At 38.9% G+C, this 21,090-nt stretch overlaps 1 protein-coding gene across 3 annotated transcripts in view; it reads right to left on the bottom strand.

The window, feature by feature from the left end:
* The window catches only part of LOC139735064 (uncharacterized), a 48,590-nt gene that overhangs the window by 18,733 nt on the left and 8,767 nt on the right, over positions 1 to 21,090 (bottom strand). The window contains exon 1 of one of the 3 annotated variants that reach the window (XM_071645838.1): positions 16,539 to 16,591. The exons of 1 other annotated variant lie outside the window; for it this stretch is intronic. Coding sequence is in view for 1 of the 2 variants with exons in the window: in XM_071645836.1 (XP_071501937.1) it covers positions 3,172 to 3,231 (60 nt within the window). In the remaining variant the exon portion in view is untranslated. Of the gene's footprint in view, positions 1 to 3,171; positions 3,235 to 16,538; positions 16,592 to 21,090 lie in introns of those variants that run through there. One more of the 3 variants, XM_071645836.1, reaches the window with a different exon arrangement.

Raw genomic sequence — 21,090 nt, 5'->3', positions numbered from 1 at the left:
ACTTCAATTGCCACTGTTTTTGTTCCACTGATGCATTGCCGTTTTTATACTATTTTGTTGGAGTTTGTAAGGTTACCTTTAGTGTATTCAAAAAATAATCATTGTTAACTTTTTTGTTGTTGTTTCACGTTTGAATTGCTTATTTTGTTATTGCTACCATTCTGTATCTTTTATTCTGCATTGTTCTGATAACACTTTTTCTATTACCTTACAGATGAAGATAATAACTATGTTTGTTTTTCAGTATACATGTACAATTATTATCATTATTATTATTATTATTATTATCATTATAATTATTACCATCATTATTATTGTTATTGTTATTATTATCATTATTATTATTGCTTTAGCTTTCAGTATTACTATACAAAGATACTTGGTAACTAGTATCATTATTATCATTATCATAACCATAATAACTGTAAGTATCATTAATATCACATTGTTGGCCTAATCCTAATCATAATCACTGAAAAATCCATAAAAAATGTAACAGATTCCAAATTCATTTGTGTACATTTCAACAACAAAAAAGGAAAAATATATAAATGAGAAGATCTGACTAGTATTGGTACATACTAAAGTGCTATGAGCCTGCTTTAAGTGTCATGTCTTTTTTTTTTCTTCTTTTTCTTCTTGACAGATGACTTTGAAGACAGCCAGTAGGAAAAAAAAAATGGAGGAAGCAGAACAAATTCAAATTTCCCACGAAGAAGGGGCCTCTAGACAAACTGGGACGGCAATGACTGCCATTAATTGCTTGAATCCAGGCCCAAATTGGATCAACGGATACCAAAAACCTCTTCCATGCATGCTCAAGACCTCTAGAATGTCAGCAAGCCCACCACATATTGTCTGCAGGGATTGCCAAAAAGGGGGAAAATACGGGATGAAGTGACACGTTACCAATACTAGTAATTCAAATTTGTTATCGTGTGCCCAGGACACTTACGTGTTCAAGCATAACTTGCCAAACATTTCCCAGGCATTTAGGAATCCATCCAAACTTGAGCAAGTATACCAGGGTAGTTTTAGATTAGCAAGCCCACTCAAGTGTGGCAGTGTGCCTCAGTAGAATTACAGAAAGTCATACAGTTGTATGTTGACACAATAGGAATTTGGTAATCTCTATTCAATGATAATTAGTTTCCAGACATCACTGCCAACCAGCAAAGAAGGCATTCCAGCGTGTGTGTCATTCGGCGAATAAAGCACAATAAGTGTTGAAGGACCTACACAGTGCAATTACTGTATGAGCCATATATTTCGCAAGTCTAAATTTTCGCAATTCGGGAATTCTCGACAATTTCGCGAGTGGTTAAATTCGCGATGTTGGAGTCCTGTACTGAATGGAGAAATGTACACAGGTACGTCACATTCACATCGGGATCAGAGTCAATATTTTCACGTGTTTTTAATTTTGCGAATGGCATCCGATTCGTGAAATTCACGAAAATAAAAACCTCGCGAAATATTCGGCATGTACAGTATACGCATTGATTTGTGTTGATTCAGTACACCCTCAACATCATCAAATAAACATCCAAAGACATATCAAATCTTTCACTTTCATTTTCTACCAAATTCTTTTTCAGATTACTTGAATACTCCCACAAAAAAAAAAAAAAAAAATCAAACCTAGATTCTGTCAATGACATCATCTGTCATTCACTGCTAAAGTACTAATGTCATAAACAAAAGACATTGGAATGCACCTTCCCGTAGACTATGAGCAAATATGACTACCAAAAGACATTACATCTAATAGTAATCCCAAGAAAAATTGTAGAAAAATTACCATAAAATACATGCCACATATTTAGATATGCTGTTGTTAAGTGATGTTGAGGGCATTAAAAATTGATACAAGGTACCATGTAATTGCACTGCATAAGTCCTTTAACCCACTGAGGATGAGTCCTGCATATACTCAGGCAAGAGTCTATTGATGGGAAATATATATTGTAGAAAAAGCAGCCCATTCTCAATGGGTTAAGCACAAAATCAAAGTATCAGTTACTGCCCAAGAAAGATTTCCTGTCTTTTAACCCGTTGAGGATGAGTCCCGAGTATACTCAGGCAAGTGTCTATGGGAAATGCATGTTGTAGCAAAAATCAGCCCGTCCTCAACGGGTTAACGTTGAGGCATGATTCAGAGACCAAGGTGCCTTATAAACCAATGAGAGAGGACCTGTTGCCAGGGAAAGTGTGGCTTAATCCAGGAGAGCTTCTCTCCGTCTCACTAATCGGGCGTTTCCTCCACCAGGAACCTCCGGAAGTAATCCACTATCACCTCGGCTAATATCGTTAACTACTCCCATCGTTTGGAGTTGAGAGGAAGACGTCTCGTCGAGGAGTCGATGGCCGCAGTGGTCAAGAAGTCCCCAAATTTTAACAGCTTAAATTGTGGCAACTATTGACGTCTTATCGAGAGTTGATAGGCACAGGTCTCAAGAAGTCTCCAAAGTTTCAAAAGGGTAGCTTATTTCATTCATTTAGCAAATAATGGTCTGTACGGATATGCCTTTGAAAGATTATTCCGCAAACTATCGGAGAGTATATGAAATGATAAAAGGAGGCATACTGTGCGTCATTCATGGTCATGCTATATACCATCTTTTCTTTGGAGGAAGGCATTTTTTTTTTCAGACTCACAGCAAGCATGTGATTTCTAAGAAAGTGTGGGACCCACACTTTATTACAATCGCTTTGTTTTACTTTGTTTTTGGATGTTTCAGTAATTCCAAACCCAGTTTTCATCAAACAAACTTCGAATTCCTCTTAAAATGGTACGCTCTGTACTAAAGTGTTTTCTTGGTATCTTGCAAAAATTTAAAAACCCAGTTCTCATCTCCACCAATACTATACTATCCCTTTAACCTACATACATGTATTGGCTACAGGAATTGTTGTAGTGTATAAACAAAATCGATGTGAATTTCAGAATCTTGCATGGAAAGAGCTGATTCAAGGAAAACATTGTATTTCCTTTGCATAAGAGAAACTTAAAGTCCATTTGAAATATGGCATGTGACATTTTGGTAACAAATGGCATCATAAGATGAATTGGTGGAATCTTGATTGGCTCTGAACTGCAGGTTACTTTATCACATTGAAATATTCATAATGTTAAGAAAAAACAACCGGGCATTACAATTTATACTGTACCTCTTCAATATTTGTAGCAATTTCTCTGAACAAAGACTGCAACAGACTTGCGAGTATCATCAGCTGTTTGTAATGACCTAAATAATAAAGCATACAGCATCCTAAATTACAACAGCAATATTGATGAAACTGCTACATATAGATATGGGATTTTACATTCCCCATACACATATTGTACAGGAGTATCTGGTGGTAGTGTCGCTGCCCGGAAAGCAGTAGATGACAGGTTCGAGTCCCACTGGTTCCTTTTTTCCGACATGTTTGTTAATTTACAGATCAGCAGTTGCGACCTTAACAAATTTTCATTTGTAGAGGGAGACAAACTGAAGAAACTCAAACCTGAGTCTTCACCCCTCTGAATAATATCTTTCTTTCAGGAGTATCTATGGTTATGGAGGCTCCCACATAAAGGGGTAAGAGCTTTTTCTAGCAATATTAATGGAGAAATTCATTTTCTTATCTTCTTTTTTTCTCTCTTATTTTTTTCCTCTTTCTTTTTTTTTTGGGGGGGGGTTACTAGTTGAGTTGTCACTTGAAGACAGAATAGACACAATTCCTTCTTGATATTCACATTTGATACACCATCGTAGCATGGGAATTTCTGGAGAAGGCGAGTCTGGGAGGAAAGACTATGAGACACCTATGACACCAGACCTCAACTTCCTGGCAAAACAAGACGGGTGTGGCGTTGAAAGGGGGAGCCCCAACAGAGGTACTGTATACCGGTAGGTAACTTTTAAACTTTGTTTATCTCACAAGTGAAAGTTACCATGGCAACAATGAAGGCAAACCGTAACAGTATGAACCCAATCCCACCCCAGTCCCCGCCCCTCTAGCTACCCCTCGAGAAAGAAAGGGGGGAAAAAAAGAAATCTCTCATTTCAAATTCTGTCTCCAGCCCTCCTGGCGTTATCTTGCAACTCCAGGTGAGTTTTGGGGCAACCTGATATTTCCACTGGGTCCATCAAAGTAGGGTAGAGAAATTCCTTGGCTTACTGAAAGATAAACTCTGAAATTGAATCACAAACAGCTGGCTTGGATGTTTATAAGCAATTGTTAAAGGATTTTTGTTTGTTAATTCTAGATGTCACTGTTGACATCTCTTCTCTTCTTCTTCTTCTTCTTCTTCTTCTCCTCCTCCTCCTCCGCCTCCTTCTCCTCCTCCTTTTTCTTCTTCTTCTTGAATGGCCCAAAGAAGTCACAGATGTGTCAATTTGGGGGTAATTCGTCAGAATTTTGCCTGAACAAAATCACCATTACATGTGCTGACATTTTGTGTGTGTGTACAGTACGTGCATTCTAACTTGTGGTAGTAATAGGCTAGTCCTATAATTGGAGTCTACCAGGTTTATTAATAGACAGTCAGTTACACACACACACACACATACACACACACAAAAAAAAAGATGTACAATATCCATTCCATTTTTTGCAATGTTGCGTTGCTCTTTGTATTCATATTTTTTCCCCCTTGCTGAAAATTTCTGCAAGTTTGGTTGATATACAGACCCGTACAATCTATATTGGACAGTTTGAACTACATTTCATGCTCAGCACAATGACTACATGTCACAAGGCATGATCTGTCAAAATGACTGATGCTCTATCACAATGACTATTACCTACCATCATGATGACTATGTTTAACACAATGACTGGCATTTCCTGCAGGTTCCTGTGACATATGGCGAGGGGTAACAGGACATTTGCTCCTGCGAAAATTGCTCGGGTCTAATTTTCTCCAGGGACTTTAAGAGGGTTAGGGTTGTGGTATGGTTTTAGGTTTAGTTTAAAGATAATATAAAGTTTTGGTACCTCAAAAGTTTCCCTGAGTTTCCCTGTCTTAGTTTGTGTTTCAGGTTAAAGTACCTTAATTCATATAACTAACACTGTGAGACTTACTCGCCCCAAAGTGCTCTCATGTCTTAGTAATCATGCAATAATGGTTTCGTACCAGAGCAGAGCGGGCTCTGAAAAATTCGAACGAGCCGTTAGTTTGACTCGACGCGGTACCGCGACAATCAATATACACGTATTGTACGAAACCATTATTGCATGATTACTATTCAGACATGAGAGCACTTTGGGGCGAGTAAGTCTCACAGTGTTAGTTATATGACAGGTACTTTAACCTGAAACACAAACTAAGACAAGGAAACTCAGGAAAACTTTTGAGGTACCAAAACTTTATATTATCTTTAATGTGAGGATTAGGATTTGGGTTAGGGTTATGTTTGTGGGTAGAATTTGATATTTGGGCTAGCATGCAGATATTTCATTGGTGCAATTGTCGCAGGAGCAAATGTCATGGAGCTGTCCAGCGGAGCCAACAAGAGGGACCCAGGAATACCTGGGCCCCTTCAAATGTCAACAAGGAGCCCATGGATAGAATATGAAATCAAATCAAATCAAAATCAAATCAAATCAAATCAAGGGAGAAAGATGGACAGAGAAGGAGAGATGGAGAGAGAGGGAGAGAGAGAAGGAAAGAAGGAGAGAGAGCAGAGAGATTTAAAAGAGTGGAGGGAGAGAGAGAAGGGGGAGAGTGAAGTATAGGGAGGGTCATTTGAAACAGGTGCTGTGCGGATTGTATCCATCTCCCTCACAGGGTTTATCTGCTGCCGACACCCATTGAGCTCCTTTCCCCTCCACATGGGTTGTTTGTAGGTCAGACTCAACCATCTCTGACTGAATTCTTAGATATACATCAGAGGAAAATGCTGGAGTTCTTTCTCTTCTTAACCCGTTGAGGACTATTTTGCTACAATAACATGCATTTCCCATAGACACTGGCCCGAGTATACTAAGGACTCATCCTCAACGGGTTAAAGTGTCTGCGCTGTTGATATGTTGATAAAGCAGTGCCTCATTTGGCCAGAGAAGGCCATGGGAGTCAGGGCATCTACACTATAATCCATAGTGCATCTGCGAATCCTTCAAATTTGCCAGTACGTTCTACCTGCACATGGCAGTGACTGCCAGAAAAGAATGTGTCATTTTTGGGCGAGACAACTTTGCCCTTGGGAAAGAAACAGAGACATGCAAGTCGTTCCTAAAATTATTTTCTCATTCTCATTCTCCTTATCAAGTGCTTTATATGCCCCCTCACAATATCTGACGATAAAATCTGCGGAGTCCCATTGTTGTTCAAATCACAGCCTTGAATCAAAATTTGTCATAATGCACATTGCGTGCTTGCGACCTAATTTTTCATCCACGCTGCCGATGACATCATCCATAGCTTCGATATCTCGCACCATTTTTGCAGGTGGGATATCCCAACAATCTTTCACCTGAAGTCTTGCTTCCTTTATACAGCACCGGGTTGTCAAAATAGAAGAAAACCTGAGCTGGCTTCGCCTTTTTGGAAGGCCCTTCCACTGCTGTTGGCATGCACTGATATACAATGCAAGAAGGGATAATCAGCACAAGGATCTTTAGAGGTCTGCAAAATGTGGATACAATTTATGAGCTAGAGAAAAGTTTGACTGGCACACAACTCCTACTGCAAAATCCAGCTATTGAATAATTCAGTTCTCACTTTGACCAATGGTACGAATAGCTACATTTGCCACTTTTGACCGTTAGCGCAAAAGAACTCGGTTTGATTTGTCGTGTTTCTCTACCAATGAGTGTTAGCAAACTTGGGTAATTCAAAAGTCCAAGTTAACCCCTTCAGGAGGGGCTGATTTTGCTACAACACCCATTTCCATAGACACCTGCACGAGTAACCATGGGACTCATCTGTAACATCTGTAACAGATATAATGGACAGGTTTAGATTAAGGCCCTTTCAATTGGGCCTGCCCCTAACTGGTGGCTTCAGCTCTCTCTTGCTCAAAGAGATTTTTCTACCTATAGACAGCGAACTATGGAATACTGTAAATGGCGAATATTTCATGAGGTTTTTATTTTCACGAATTTTGTGAGTCAGGTGCTAGCTGCGAATTTTGTTAAAAACACGCAAAACTAATGACTCTGATCCTGATATGAATGTGACACCCACGCATATTTCTCCAGTTAGTACAGTACTCCACAATCGCAAATCTAACCACTCACGAAATCATCGGGAAGTGACAATTCGCGAAAATTTAGACTTTTTATATGCGTATACAGTAATATTTGTGATCACAAGAACCCATATATGTTACCAACTTTTAACAGTAGGCCTAATGGTGGACTTCGACCGGCATGTGTACTCTACACACTCGAGTAACATTTTTACAGGGCATACTTGACTCTTACGCAACTCGATCCGCACTCCTTGATATGGCTGCTCCTTGGTTGCTCATACATGCTAACAGGTTAGCTAGCTATATCATATGAGGGGTAAGCCTAGTGTCGCGGGTCTCTCCGCGCAATCACAGAGCAATTATAAGGAATTATACCGGGCGTATGGCAAGTAAGCACTCTAACATGATTGGCGCCACATTTTTAAAATTGGGGGGGGGGGCCAGTTTATATTTCTTTTGCCACTTCCGAGTTTCATCAGCTAACGAGCAAAAAAAAAAGTTTTTCAGCACAACTTTCTGATTACACTTCCAGGTTTCTTCTAGTACAAGCTCTCTGGTCTCACCCAACAAGTCTTTCTCACTCTTTTTGCAATTATCAGATTATAGCAAGACAGCCTTTGACGAAGGCTGGGGCTGGCTGAGATCACAGATGTTTCAGTACTAGTTATTCTTACTCATCAACTTCCATACATGCATTTCCATGTGAGACTGTTGCAAATGAGGTGCTTGCGGTCACACATTGTCCATGAACAGTGTTCACACGATGCTGATGCATGAACAGGTTTGTTGCGGTAAGCAACACATTGCTGCAACTCTTAAACTTGTGCTGTAAAAGTATAAATTTTCATGGTGTGAAATGTTCATGCATTTCACACGACATGAAACTATAGCACACAAAAAAATGCACACATTAAGTCAAATATTTTGCTTGTTCAATATAATGCTATTTTATGTTTTGATTCCATGGAATAAAAACTCTAAGCAAAAGGCATTTCATAAGCATAAAACTTTTAACTGTAAAACTTTAATTGTACGCGAAATTCATTTTACCGGACTGAGCTAAAAAACAAAAACAAAACAAAACAAAACAAAACACACTTTTTGAGTAGTTTATTGCTACTTTGGTTAATATATATTTCTATTTTCAAGTTTCCTTTACTTTGCACAAGACTACACAATAACACTTTTTAAAAAGTAAGAACATAACAAATACACTTTAAGATACTCGCTAAACAGAAAAGACATTAAGTGTATCCAGACACATATCATGCACAGAGCTCTTGCTTGTTAGTCATTTCAACATGTCAAAGTGATTTGACCTAACAGTTCTGTACTGTAACCTGATTTGACAAAATGTCAACAGTAGCACGCTTGCACCTGATAGCTTATCCAGAGGAATATTCATTAACACTTTAGATCTACAGACCTCAGTAAAGGTATACAGCCAACTTTTATCAGAAAGTACAAGTGTCTAATACAATAGGAGGCTTTAGCAGGGTTATTGTAATGGACTTAGCACCTTAACAAGCATTTCCTGAGCCTCAAAAGTGTCTGCGAAACTGACTAAGTACTTGCAATTAACCTCAAATGGCAGATAGAGGTGCTACAGCTTAATCCCATGTTAACCCGTTGAGGACGAGTCCCAAGTGTACTTGGACAGGGGTCTATGGGAAATGTGTGTTGTAGCGAAATCAGCTCGTCCTCAACGGGTTAAGCTGAAAATAGGGTGAAGGTATAAACTCCTTGACTCTTTCAAATGTTGGCCTCTTTAAATAAATTCTTTCTCTTCTCCTACATACACAGAGAAGAATAGAGTTTGCTGCTACATTTGGGACTTTGTTTCATTATCTTCTGTTTTCTTTGAAATCACATCCATTACATACAAATGACTTGTCAGTTAATTAGAACTGTGTGTGTGGAGACAAGCAACTTTTTTTTTCAGGTGGAATTACTGGTAAGCACAAAATTTCTGTCCCACTATTAAAGTGGCAGATTGCTACAATGTTTTGAACTCATGAATACATATCACATATGGAAGTGTTAGGATGACAATCTAGGAAATGTGTAATCGAGAAGAGCTATGTTGCTAGAGACTCAATTGCACAGACGTCACAAGTCTGCCACCTATACATGTACAATTTCCAGCTTCTGATCAGCATTTCATACTACACATGTCAGGTATCAAGTTTTCCACCTGTCTCAAATAGAGTAAAATGCCATCACTTTATAGTTTTGCCATTTCAAGTTACCCCAGTAACTTCACCCTGTGTGCAAATTTGAACCACAAGTACTCATGTGCAGAAACAGAAACGCAGAGACCATTATACATTTGTTGAAGTCTGTTCTGTTCCTAATTTCAGAAAAAAAAGGAACAAGTGCGTAGCACATGATACTGTACAATGCAGCAATGATAAGAATAATAGTGCATATATTGTAGTTGATCTATCAATTCACAAGTAAATCAGCCAAAGTCAGCAGTGGGGTTATCCATGCTTTCCTATCCCTCTGGGAAAACTTGCTGAACAATGCATTCCTTGTAAAACTTTTCCATTGAATCTCTGTGGATTGTAAAGAGTAAAGGCTTCAGATAGGTGATATGGATGCACTAAACACATCACCAAAAAACATGGATCAACTGTTCAAACTTAAGTACACTGTATTTAACAGATCAAGTAATTGGACATCCCACTGTCTACAGATTTCTCTTGTACAGGAATATGGTTATTGATAGAACAAGACGAGTACAAAGGAATGAAATCATTAACAGGTCATCATCCTGCTTAATGAGGAAGGTCCCCGGATCATCAACAATTAAAAGTTGCAGCTACCATGGCAACGAGGCAACGGGAAATGCCAACTAGTTCATATCTAGCTGTTGCCATGTCAACCTGCAATTATTGCACATTGTTAATCTTACAATTGAGCCACACTAAAGCACTTTGAGAAACAGGGTACTAGGTTACCTAACTTATAAACTTCCAAGCAGTCTAGTCGAGTAGCATTTGTTCACAGTTCAATTAACACTAAAGATGAGAACTGATTTCTGTACCAACAAGGAGTTAACCCGTTACGGACGAGTCCCAAGAATACTCGGGCAGGTGTCTATGGGAAATCAGTCTGTCCTCAACGGGTTGATTTGACATTGCATTGGCGATGATTCATCTGAGCACACAAGTTTGACAACTTTTGATTCTCTAATCAGACTGAATCACAAAATGCTTTCTGCAACAATGGGCAAAACTTTGTTACAATTAATGAACACATGACATGCAAAACAAAACAATAAAAACTAGAGATTGTAATTTGTCATCACTGACAAATTAAGGTGATCCGATTTTTTTTATCAATGATTCGAGTCCTGATACTGCAAAGTCTCAGCTACAACATATCAAAATCTGAGAGAAATTCACCGAAGCATAAGTAAGATAGTGCTCGATAAAGAGAGTCATGTCAATTTTCACATCTAAAAAATTCCCTCCCATAGAGATAACACGTCATAGCGAACATAGAAAAAGAAGTACATATGACCTTTGACCCCACTTTGCACAGACAAGATGGCATCTGAGCAAAAAGTGGTTATTTTATGAAATGATCCCTGTAACATGGATTTTACGTGTGCAAAATATGGGAAAGATAGGTCATGTATTCACCAAGATACAGGATGAAACATTTATGACCTTTGACCCTAATTTACATACCCAAGATGGCGTCTGATCAAGTAGTTGTTATTTTATGAAATAATGTTCGTGACATGAACTAAACATGTGCAAAATATGGTGGTGATAGGGTATGTTTTTCTTGAGTTATTGCACATAAAGTTGCAAAAAGAAAGGAATATCTCAATACATCGAAGATAAACTTTAATTTCAACCAAGTTTTTTCACGTGATCCCGACAACGTATGAAAAAACAAAGGGCACACTTACGATAGCCCTACGTCTCAGCTACAACATATTAAAACCTTAGAGAAATTCACTAAAGCATAAGTGAGCTAGTGCTCGATAAAGATAGTCATGTCAATTTTCATTTCCATAAAAATTGCACTCCCATAGAGATTTACACGTAAACTGGTCAAATTTGACAAGGTTACCTTCAATCCATTTTTTCGAGGTGATGTCGTCATCTAATGAAAATTGTGTATTTAATTTATGAAAGAGCATTTCATAAGCTACAACATATTGAAATTTGGGTGAAAATTGGCAAAGGATAAGTGAGATACGCTCGAGTAAACTTGAAATTTGATGACGTCATTTTGAAAATTTACTTTTTTTACTTTATTAAGAAATTTGATATCTTTTAATCATTTTTTCAGCATCGCCAACCCATGAAATGACATATACAACTCATCAGCTTTCAGAATATGTAAAGGAAATGGGGGGTCACCGTCCATCCTGACGAGTAAAATCGGATTTAAGATTTGCGGTTTTTTGGCATAGTTGCACTGTCTATCGCCATTGACGCGCGCGCGGAATTTCAACTTTGACGGGCCCGTATGACGTCATATTGAGTCGGATTGACTTGAAACTTGGTAGAAATATTCCTTCACATTTCAGACATCTGATCACAGTGAAAAAAATGGGAAATTTCGATTGCATATGAGCTGTGCGTGCGTATATGCGCGCGCGCGTACGCGTCCGTCCGATTTTTTCATTTTTTCAAAAAATGCTCTAAATGGTCTGAAACGTGTGCAAAAAAATTTTGGGCTTGATTGGAGCATACAAATATTTCAACGCGCGCGTACGCGCACGTTTTAAGAGAAAATATAAATTTTGACAATATGAATAGAATTCGCTTGACTTGAAATATATGTGACGTAAATTTCATTTAAAAATTCCATCCCATTAATGAGATATGATTGAGAATGTGTTTTCATATAATGACGTCATAGTGACGTCACGGTCAACTGATCACAATGATTTTACTTGATCTGTCGTCTTTGGGACACGATACATACATGGTATAAGTTTGAACTTGATAGGCATAGCACTTTCTGAGCTAACCTCTGCACAACTTTTGAGGAGAAATAAAGAAAGAAACAAAGAAAGAAGAATAAAGAATCAGTACAGATACAGAAGGTGATCCGAGAGGATACTCGGATCACCTAATTATTTCATAAAATAATGCTGCACACTTTTGCGTAGCAGCTGTCCTAGAAACCCATGCTGAAGCAAAGTTCAGGGATACATTACCCTGGACTTGAGACTAGTCATCATGCCCAAGATGACCAATGAAACAATGTACTTTATATGTTATGTAGCATTGTAATCATTCTTGGCAAGCACTCCCTGATACCCCCTCCCTACCCCCACATGCCATGTGACTGCCAAGCTCAAAACCCACAAAAGTCAGAAATTAGGATTCTCTAGTCTGTCATGGACAAAAATACGCCATTTGTGTTGCCCGACTGATCTTTTTTTTTTACAGTTTGTCATATCTAGAAGAGCAATCTTTTCTCTATCTACTGTCAAAATTTGGAGGCCTAAAACTGAACCAAAATTGAGATATTAGCAGTTTTTTCTGGACGATATTTTTACAGACAGACACTGCTTTAACTGTGAAATGGAATATGTTTTCATCGATACTGCTGCACAGCACACCTGAGTGATCTTATAATCTTTCAATCATCTTTTCTCCCTTTTCTGCGAGTCTCCTTTTCTATGAGACTGCACCCCTAACTCTCTCTTTATCTAATATAAATGTATAATAAGATTCTTTGTTTTTGGCATGGATGTGGATGGTCTCATTCTAACATGAGTTACCGGTACAGTGTATCATTTTAAAGTTCAGAGGTAATTGTTCAAAGCTCTGTAGAAAAGTGGAAATTCATTTTGGCTTACTTTTAGTGGATTGTTAGCTGGGCAGTCGCATATGCAATGATGTTATACCACTCATTCTTCATGACATGGTATGTGTAGATAGGTACCCTCATGACTCATGAGTCCATTATGCAATTCTTTGGGCTCTTCACAAATACATGTAATTAACCAAATGTGACCCGTTACAACAAAAGGATCCTAAAGTCGCTGACGGCTGAGCCGAGAAAATCGAGTTTGAAGTCACATCATCAAAATTGGTCAAACGAATCATATTTATGTTTTTGGCATAATTTTGTAGTCTAATGTTTTGTCTATCATCTGCCGAAATTTCGAAGCTAAATGTTCAAAGGAAAGGCAAGAAATCAGCGTTTTTCTGGGCCATGATTTTCCGACTTTCAACGGAACAGAAACGTGTCCGAAGATTTGGATTTAGCACCGCAGCTAGACTCCGCCCAAAGCAACGACGGAGTGATCTTATTGGTCAGCGGGTGGCATCGTGATAACTGATTGGTCGTGCGTAGACCGCTGGCGCTAAGCTTCAATGAACATTGCAGAGGTTGCTAGGAGCGTGCCTTCTATTGTCAAGCCGTGTAAACTGTCTCGCCTTCCCTTGATCATGTTAGCGTTGGAAGGAAAACTTTGAAGGCGTTTTTCTCGAAAGTCTTATTTCCACTACCACTTGACATGCACTAATAAATCATCGATATCTCTGCAACCGAGTACTTCTATGAGTTGTAGTATATATGAAATTAAAGTAGAAGAGTAAGGGAATAATGTCATGCCAATTTCAGAAAATTGTCCTCCCCCGACTTTCGGATCCTTTTGTTGTAGCGGGTCACAAATATTGGCTATGACAAGCTTAAAAAAAAAAATCCCCTCCCTGGATGTTAACTTGGAAGTTTTAACCCTTTCTGTGTCAGGGACATAGGACTGTGTGTTCAGGGCTATGGGGTTTTCTGTGCTATTCCACACTCAAAGCACACAAAGGGTTAATAAAAAAATGGAATGGGGCCAATGTTAAATATTGCTTCTTTTTTTTTTCTTTTTTTGCTGTTCACATTGCTATTAAAGTGCTCTTTCTGTTGTTCATGACTACAGTTCTTTGGAATTTTTGTTGTTGTTGTTGTTGTTGTTGTTGTTGTTGTTGTTGCTGTTGTTGTTGTTTTGGTCAAGTACAACATTTCTGTTGTGACAGTTGTTTCTACATCTGCAATTAATGCTGTACATTTGTTGGTACCTTGCTAACTTTCACTATTAAAGCTTTTTTTTTAAAGAATTTTACATACTTCATCCATCTTTATTTGTTGCTTTAGAAATAAATTCCACAGTATGACAACTCCCCGATTCCTACTGTTTTTGTTGCTTGATTTTTTTTTTCTTACGGCCATACCCTTTAAAAAGACCTCAAGGCCCAAACATCGCTCTTGAAGCAGAACTCGTTATGGTATACTGACTCCAGAAGCGATAGCCATGCAGATCCTTACCCTCAAAACTTCTCCTATATGCAACAATGTGGTTGCATTCCTCACACATCTATCACGTTAAAAACCACTGAAAAGCAGGCTCTATCAGACACCTATGGGACAGAGAGAGAGGGGGGGATTGTGAGTGACAACCGTGATTGACACCAAGAGAGAAATGCCCTCTCTCCATTCGCACCCATCCCGGCAGCCGTGCTATCGTAGGCGCTTCCTGATCTCCCGTCGATCCTTGGATCGGGTGATTGGAACAGACACGGATATGTCCAGGGTTGTAATCGACGCCTGTCAGTCTGATAAGTCGCACACACCTGGTGACGTTGAAGGTTATCACGCTTGCAACAGATGGCAGTATTTTATTGACGCTCCGCATAACTACAAGCCCTACTTTCAAGATGATTTTCATTTCTAACATTTTTTCTGATAATTTCCCTTACAAATCTTGTTTTTGTATGACTACTAAATAACTTTTCTTTGATAGTACTAGGTGTTAAAACAATATTTATGATTGTTATTCATTTTGCTGTGTTTTCACTTACCAGCTATGTAAGCATTACTTTTTTGTGGACTGGAAATGAAAATGTGAACGGTGAATAATCTTATCTTTTTTTTTCAGAAATATTTGATATATATCTGCATCTATAAAGAGAACATGATGCAAAGCCATACAATTTTGGTGGACCTCTCCAATGGCCAGGTTAACGTGCTGTGGCAATTGTTAGCCAAATTTTCAAAGTAAAAACAGCCTAAAATTTTTCCAGAATGTCGTCGGCATTTCACTATTAAAGGGAGGCAGTCCTGAGATTTTCACTGTACTGATACACTATATACATAAGAAGAGTAGAAAATAAAACCTTTCACCAGTTTATACGCGCGGAAATTAAAAACTGTCTCCGTAAGCAATTTTTTGAAAAATAATTCCTGCAGGCGATCGTGTAAGAGCCTGCAAAAAGATGCTACATCATTCATGCCCTACTCACCAAGTTGACAACCATGCCTCTAAAAAACAATTTAAGTGTTCAAATGATTAGTTGTAATTTTTTATCATAAAATGTGAAAGTATGTGATTTTATTATTTTAAACAAAATATTTCAAGCTTAGTTATATATAAATATAATTCATGTAATTTAATATCGTAAACATAAATTTATATATATTTTAAAATCAAATATATCATGTACTTGACATCAAATAGGCATGGTCCTTTTCTAGCTTCCGTCCGTGTTGCATACTACTTTGCGTACAAACCACTCTCGCGCGCGTTTTCTTACCATACTAATGTACTCAGTACTCCGTCTAACGAGCAGAACACTTCTGGGAAGAGTTGTGCCTCGCTGACTCTCCGCCAAGACTTGCTCATTAGCATATTCACCATGCAGATTCACACTTTTTCAACCAAAATTTACGAGCTTATTTGGTGATTTGAAATTTTGTTTTTGGTGAAAGTAGTTCATTGGGGGTACCAACAACAACATATTTTTTTAAAATTCGTGAGGACTGCCTCACTTTAAAGACACTAAGATGCTTTTCTTTCTCTGGTCCCCTACACATTATCTCTACAGGGAATTGCCATACATATCATGCCTCAGATGATGTCAGAGGTTACATCAGAACATATTTTTATTTAAAGTTGTTGGTCAACTGCTCTCTGAATGACCACTAAAAATGAAATTATCAAGAATTTGTTTGTTTGTTTGCTGTAAATGCAATCAGTTTTCAAGCACGGGTTAAAAAATAACACTCCATCTCTGATTTACAGATAACCAAAGACATTACAATGGGTTTACATGCAAATCAATCTTATCAAAATAACTGTTTTGATTATGTTCCATGCTGCTTGTGATATTCCAATTCAAAATATGTAAATAATCTACGCATTCTTTCAGTGGATATCTTAATACCTAATCATAGCCACTGCATTAAAAAAAAGATGGTATAATTTCTTAATTGTCACCTCAATTTATATCAAGAAGCTTAACAGACAAACTCTAGTGGACAAAAAAACAATTGTCTCTTTTTCTGAAATCTCCCTCAAAAAGAAAAGAAAAAAAAATAGCTTACCACTCCACCAAACTCAAGTCGCCTCCTCTGATATTCCAAATACTCCCAAAATATCGCTGCGACTCCGTAAGAGCTGCAACCAGCCGTTAAATCCAAACAAACATTTCACGGTCAAAACAAAATTGAACCAGCCGGAGGGGAACGTGCCACTCATGGACTAGCAGCGAGCGCACACGCACAATTAGCTGGTCCCCGGAAGAGTCTGAACCGCACGGATCCGTCTTTCCAATCTGACTCTTTCCCCCCGACAGAGTCACACGAACAGACACACGTCGATGGCAGCACTCATAAGGCGATCTCAGAAAAAGGTGACATCATGCACCCCCTCCCCTCCCCTTTCTCTGCAAAAGAGATACACCGATCTTTAAAACTATTTCTCTCACTTTCTCTTTCCCTATATTTCTGTCTTTCTTTCTCTTCTTCAGATTCATAGATTCAATATTAGAGGTGGGACTGTACAGTCATTGCTGTTGCCACGGTAACGCCCTGGTTCCTGTCACATGACCAGTCCAGGAGCTAGGAGGGGGGAAAGGGTGAGTCATGCTGGGGAACTGAAAGTGGGCCCAGGAGGGGAGAGTTAGAACTCTTCCCCCTGCATGAAGCTTAAGGATGTCTTTGTTTTTCCTGGTCATTGTCTTTATACAACACACTAGCCAGTATGTTCCCTGCAAAGATACTTTACAATATTTCATTGTCATGGAGCATGCAAGGAAAGATTCAAGTTCTTCTAATTTGCAAATTTCCTCTTCTCTCTCTCTCTATCTCTCTCTCTCTTTCTTTTTTTTTATCCCTCTCTCTTATTTTGAGGTATATACCAAGATGGATTTGACTTGATTTACTAAAAGATCCCTTACTGCTATTTGTCATAAAAGTTAGCAAAGTTTCACAAAATATAAGAATCAATATTTTGTGTTCCAAGTGTTGCACTTGAAGAAAAGGATTATTTGGGTTCTGCAAATCAAAATGGGAACTTATCAAAAATTCTAATAGCAAAATGAATAAAAAGTTTGAAACAACTACTGAAAGTGTTCTGACATTTGCCACTAACGGAATATGTGACCCGCTACAACAAAATGATCCTAAAGTCGGGCGAGGTCGATTATTTGAAAATTGCATGACACAATTCCCTAATCTTTCTGCTTTAAATTGATATATAACACGTCTTATAAAAATAATCGGCTGCGGAGATATCGATGTTTAAAAGGGGGCATGTCAAGACGTCTGGGAAATCACTGTTTCGAGAAAAGCGCCCTAAAAGTTCTCCTTGCAACGCAATCACAATCAAGAGACACGCAAGTCAGTATTCACCTCCAGACAATAGAAGTTAAGCCCTAGCAACCCCCGAAATGCTCATTCAAACACAGCGTCGGCGGTCTCCTCACCGACCAATCAGTGACCAGGATGTCAGGAGAAGCGGCTAGGCATAGCGCAACCCGCCTGCACGCACCAGTCGACTGGGCAGTGTGCGAGCTTCACGCTTTGGTTAGCGGCAAGCAGCAAACTGACCAATGAGATTACTCTGGTCGTTGTTAGGGGCGGAGCCTATGTTTGGCGCTCAATCCAAATGTTCGAACCAGTTTCTGCTTCGTTGAAACGCCAAAAAAACATGGCCCAGAAAAACGCTATTTTTTGGTCTTTCCTTTCATCATTTTGCTTCAAAATTTCGACAGATGATAGAAGACATGTCAGACTCTAATATTATGTCAAATTCAGAAATTCGTAAGTTTTGACCAATTTTGATGCTCTAACTTCAAACTCGATTTTCACGGCTTCGACCGTGCGCGACTTTAGGACCATTTTGTTGTAGCGGGTCACATATTGTCAGCACTTGGTTGAACAGCTTCTATTCCTTGTCACCTCAAGTGAGTAGGAGTATATTTTACATTGTTCCACATAAAAATAAATATGAGCAAGAAAAGAATGATTCATCAGTCATTATGAACTGCTACCATACTTCAAAGGAGACCAAAACAAATGTTAATCTGATATATAACATGACTCAAGCAAGGATGGAGCTAATCCAAAATCTGCCCTTAAAGAGGGCAACTCGCTTCCTGTATTTGCTAGAAACATAAATTCTCCTGCGTGAATACTATGTGGTAAAGCTGTGAGCGGTACCTGTCATGTTTCATCATTGCCCTCACTTCATGAAATCCCCTCTCATCTTTTGGTTACAAATTACTGGTCAAAATGATGGGTTTGCACAAGGTCAAAATAAGTAATCATGTGTATGCATGTATGTAGGTATAGGTCACATTAAAAGGCAGCAAAAAAAAAGAAAGAACAAAAAATATATATTCTCTCATACATCATATCCATTGATAATATTCAATACGGGAATGCCACTCTCGAGCAGGGCTGGGGGGATATGTAACTACTATTGCATCCTCTTTTTAGCCTAATTCTATTCAACTCCACATCTTCCTCCACCCCCCTCCCATGCCACCCCGCCCCAAGCAGTCTGGAGATGTGTGAAGTAAGATTGAGTCTGTTTTCAGATTGTAAACATTTCTCATTTGTAATCTGCAAACAACATTGCGTACAGTTGATGAGTCTCAAACTTGATGACCTGTACATCAGAGAAGCAGCTACCAGTAAAACATGTACACACGCAAGAGTAAGTAGCTACATGTATAAGCAGGCAACAGACACATAAACTCTTGAAACAAGAGTATGGCTTGTTGGCAGAAAAGAACGACGGTCTACACGTGTGTAGCTCAGCTAGGCATCCTCGCATGTCATTTACGTTTAAAAAGTCTGACTACCATGACCAAAACCAGAATCAAGCAAATATCAATTGGAAGACGAGTCCAGACCATGAATAGAAAATTGCCACTTGTGAAACAAGTTTGCTTTCAGACCTGAAAAAAAAAAATAACAACCTCGTCTGATTCTTGTCTGCTTCTTATCCCCATTGAAGACTAGTCCTGAACATACTCGGGTACGTGTCTGTGGCAAATGCATGTTATACAATGTAGGAAATTCTGCTCGTCCCCAGCACGGTTCACACATTACTGAACGAGTCATCTTGCAAGTGTGAAAGTGCTCTGGAAGCTGTACCATCTTCCAGCTTGCCTTGCTCCCTACCTACTGTCAGACATGGGCGCACCTGGTTCCTCTCCCTCGTCCACTCTTCATCAATTATGTCTGAGAGTGTTCTTCCTCAATTTACTTCCACTTTATGTCATCCTCATCTACCCCCTCCCCCCCCCAAAAAAAAATAACAAACAAACAAACAAACAAACAAACAAATAAACTATCAATGCTGTTTCTTTTCATATCACCATGCGATCAATACAGGTTAAGTGCAAGTAAAAAATTAAAGTAAACATGTTCATGTGAATTTTAATTTTGCGAATTTTGCAATGAGCCAAGCTTCGCAATATCAAAATGCACACAAAAGTTCTTGTCTACACTACATGCACTGAATGCCAGCAGCACTTCACGAAAATTTCATGCCATGAAAAAGGCCCTCAGCTCCGATTCCCGAAAATTTCATGCCACGAAAATATATTTTATGATATTTCTAAATACAATTATATGAACAATCAACTGTTTGATGCTTACTCTAGACCTCAACAGTGCAACATCATGAGCATGCCCCCAAAATGCAACGCTCTTAGATATAATGGCATTGATGAAATACTTACGTAGAGAAACAGCCACATACTACTTGAAGTTACAAACAAAACACAGTTCCCTCCATATCCTGGGAGTACTGTGTGCACTGACAGAGGCTGAAAATCTACCATGTTAACCCGTTGAGGATGGACTGATTTTGCTACAACATGCATTTCCCATAGACACCTGCCCGAGTATACTCAGGACTCACCCTCAATGGGTTAAAGTAAAATAAAGAAGTGCTAAACCATAACATCATCATATTCAGTTCAGGAAATAGACCTGTACAACGTAATTAGAAAAAAATACCAAGCAGGCATGTTTTTCAGAAGGAAATGTTAACATAGTCTACAACTGTAAGCTTTGTTAGTATTTTTCAGTGCAGTCGGGATCAGAAGAAATTAACTTGTGGCTGCATAGAATTAGCTAGTTGGCAGAGGGCCAGAAGAATTTCAACAAATATGCAATTTTTTTTTCCTTAAGACTGCACAGTAAGACCATGATCAAAATTTCTCCTCTGTAGCTACTTCTAAAGTGTTCCTTCCCTCCGTGCAAATTTATGACGGAAACAGACGTAAAATCAAAAACTTCCAAACTCGACAAGAAAAACCTTAAATCTGGTGAAGGAGTTAACCAGTGGTTTGATATAAGTACAGAAGAAACGGGTCTTTGCGGGAGACTTTTATTCCCCCCTTCCCGATGTATTAAACTAGGGGGGCACTCTCTGGCGGAAGTCCCTGCACAATGTCAAGCCCTCTCTACTGTGGCTGGAGCTATGTGGTGGGGTCAAGTAGGGTGGGGGGGGGGGGTAACTAAACCAAAAAGAGTCATGGTTGGGGGGGGGGGGGGGGAGGAGAGTCATAGAGTGGATGGTGTTAGCGCTTGCTGCCCCTCTGCAATCACGGTGAAATGCCATGTGCGGTCGAGGAAA

Source organism: Diadema antillarum, unplaced genomic scaffold, assembly GCF_040938485.1.
Source record: "Diadema antillarum isolate AM-2024a unplaced genomic scaffold, OU_Dant_1.0 seq00000563_RagTag, whole genome shotgun sequence".
In the NCBI taxonomy this organism is placed as follows: Eukaryota; Metazoa; Echinodermata; class Echinoidea; order Diadematoida; family Diadematidae; genus Diadema; species Diadema antillarum.
Note: the sequence above shows the minus strand (reverse complement) of the source record. Positions and strands in the feature narration are given on the sequence as shown.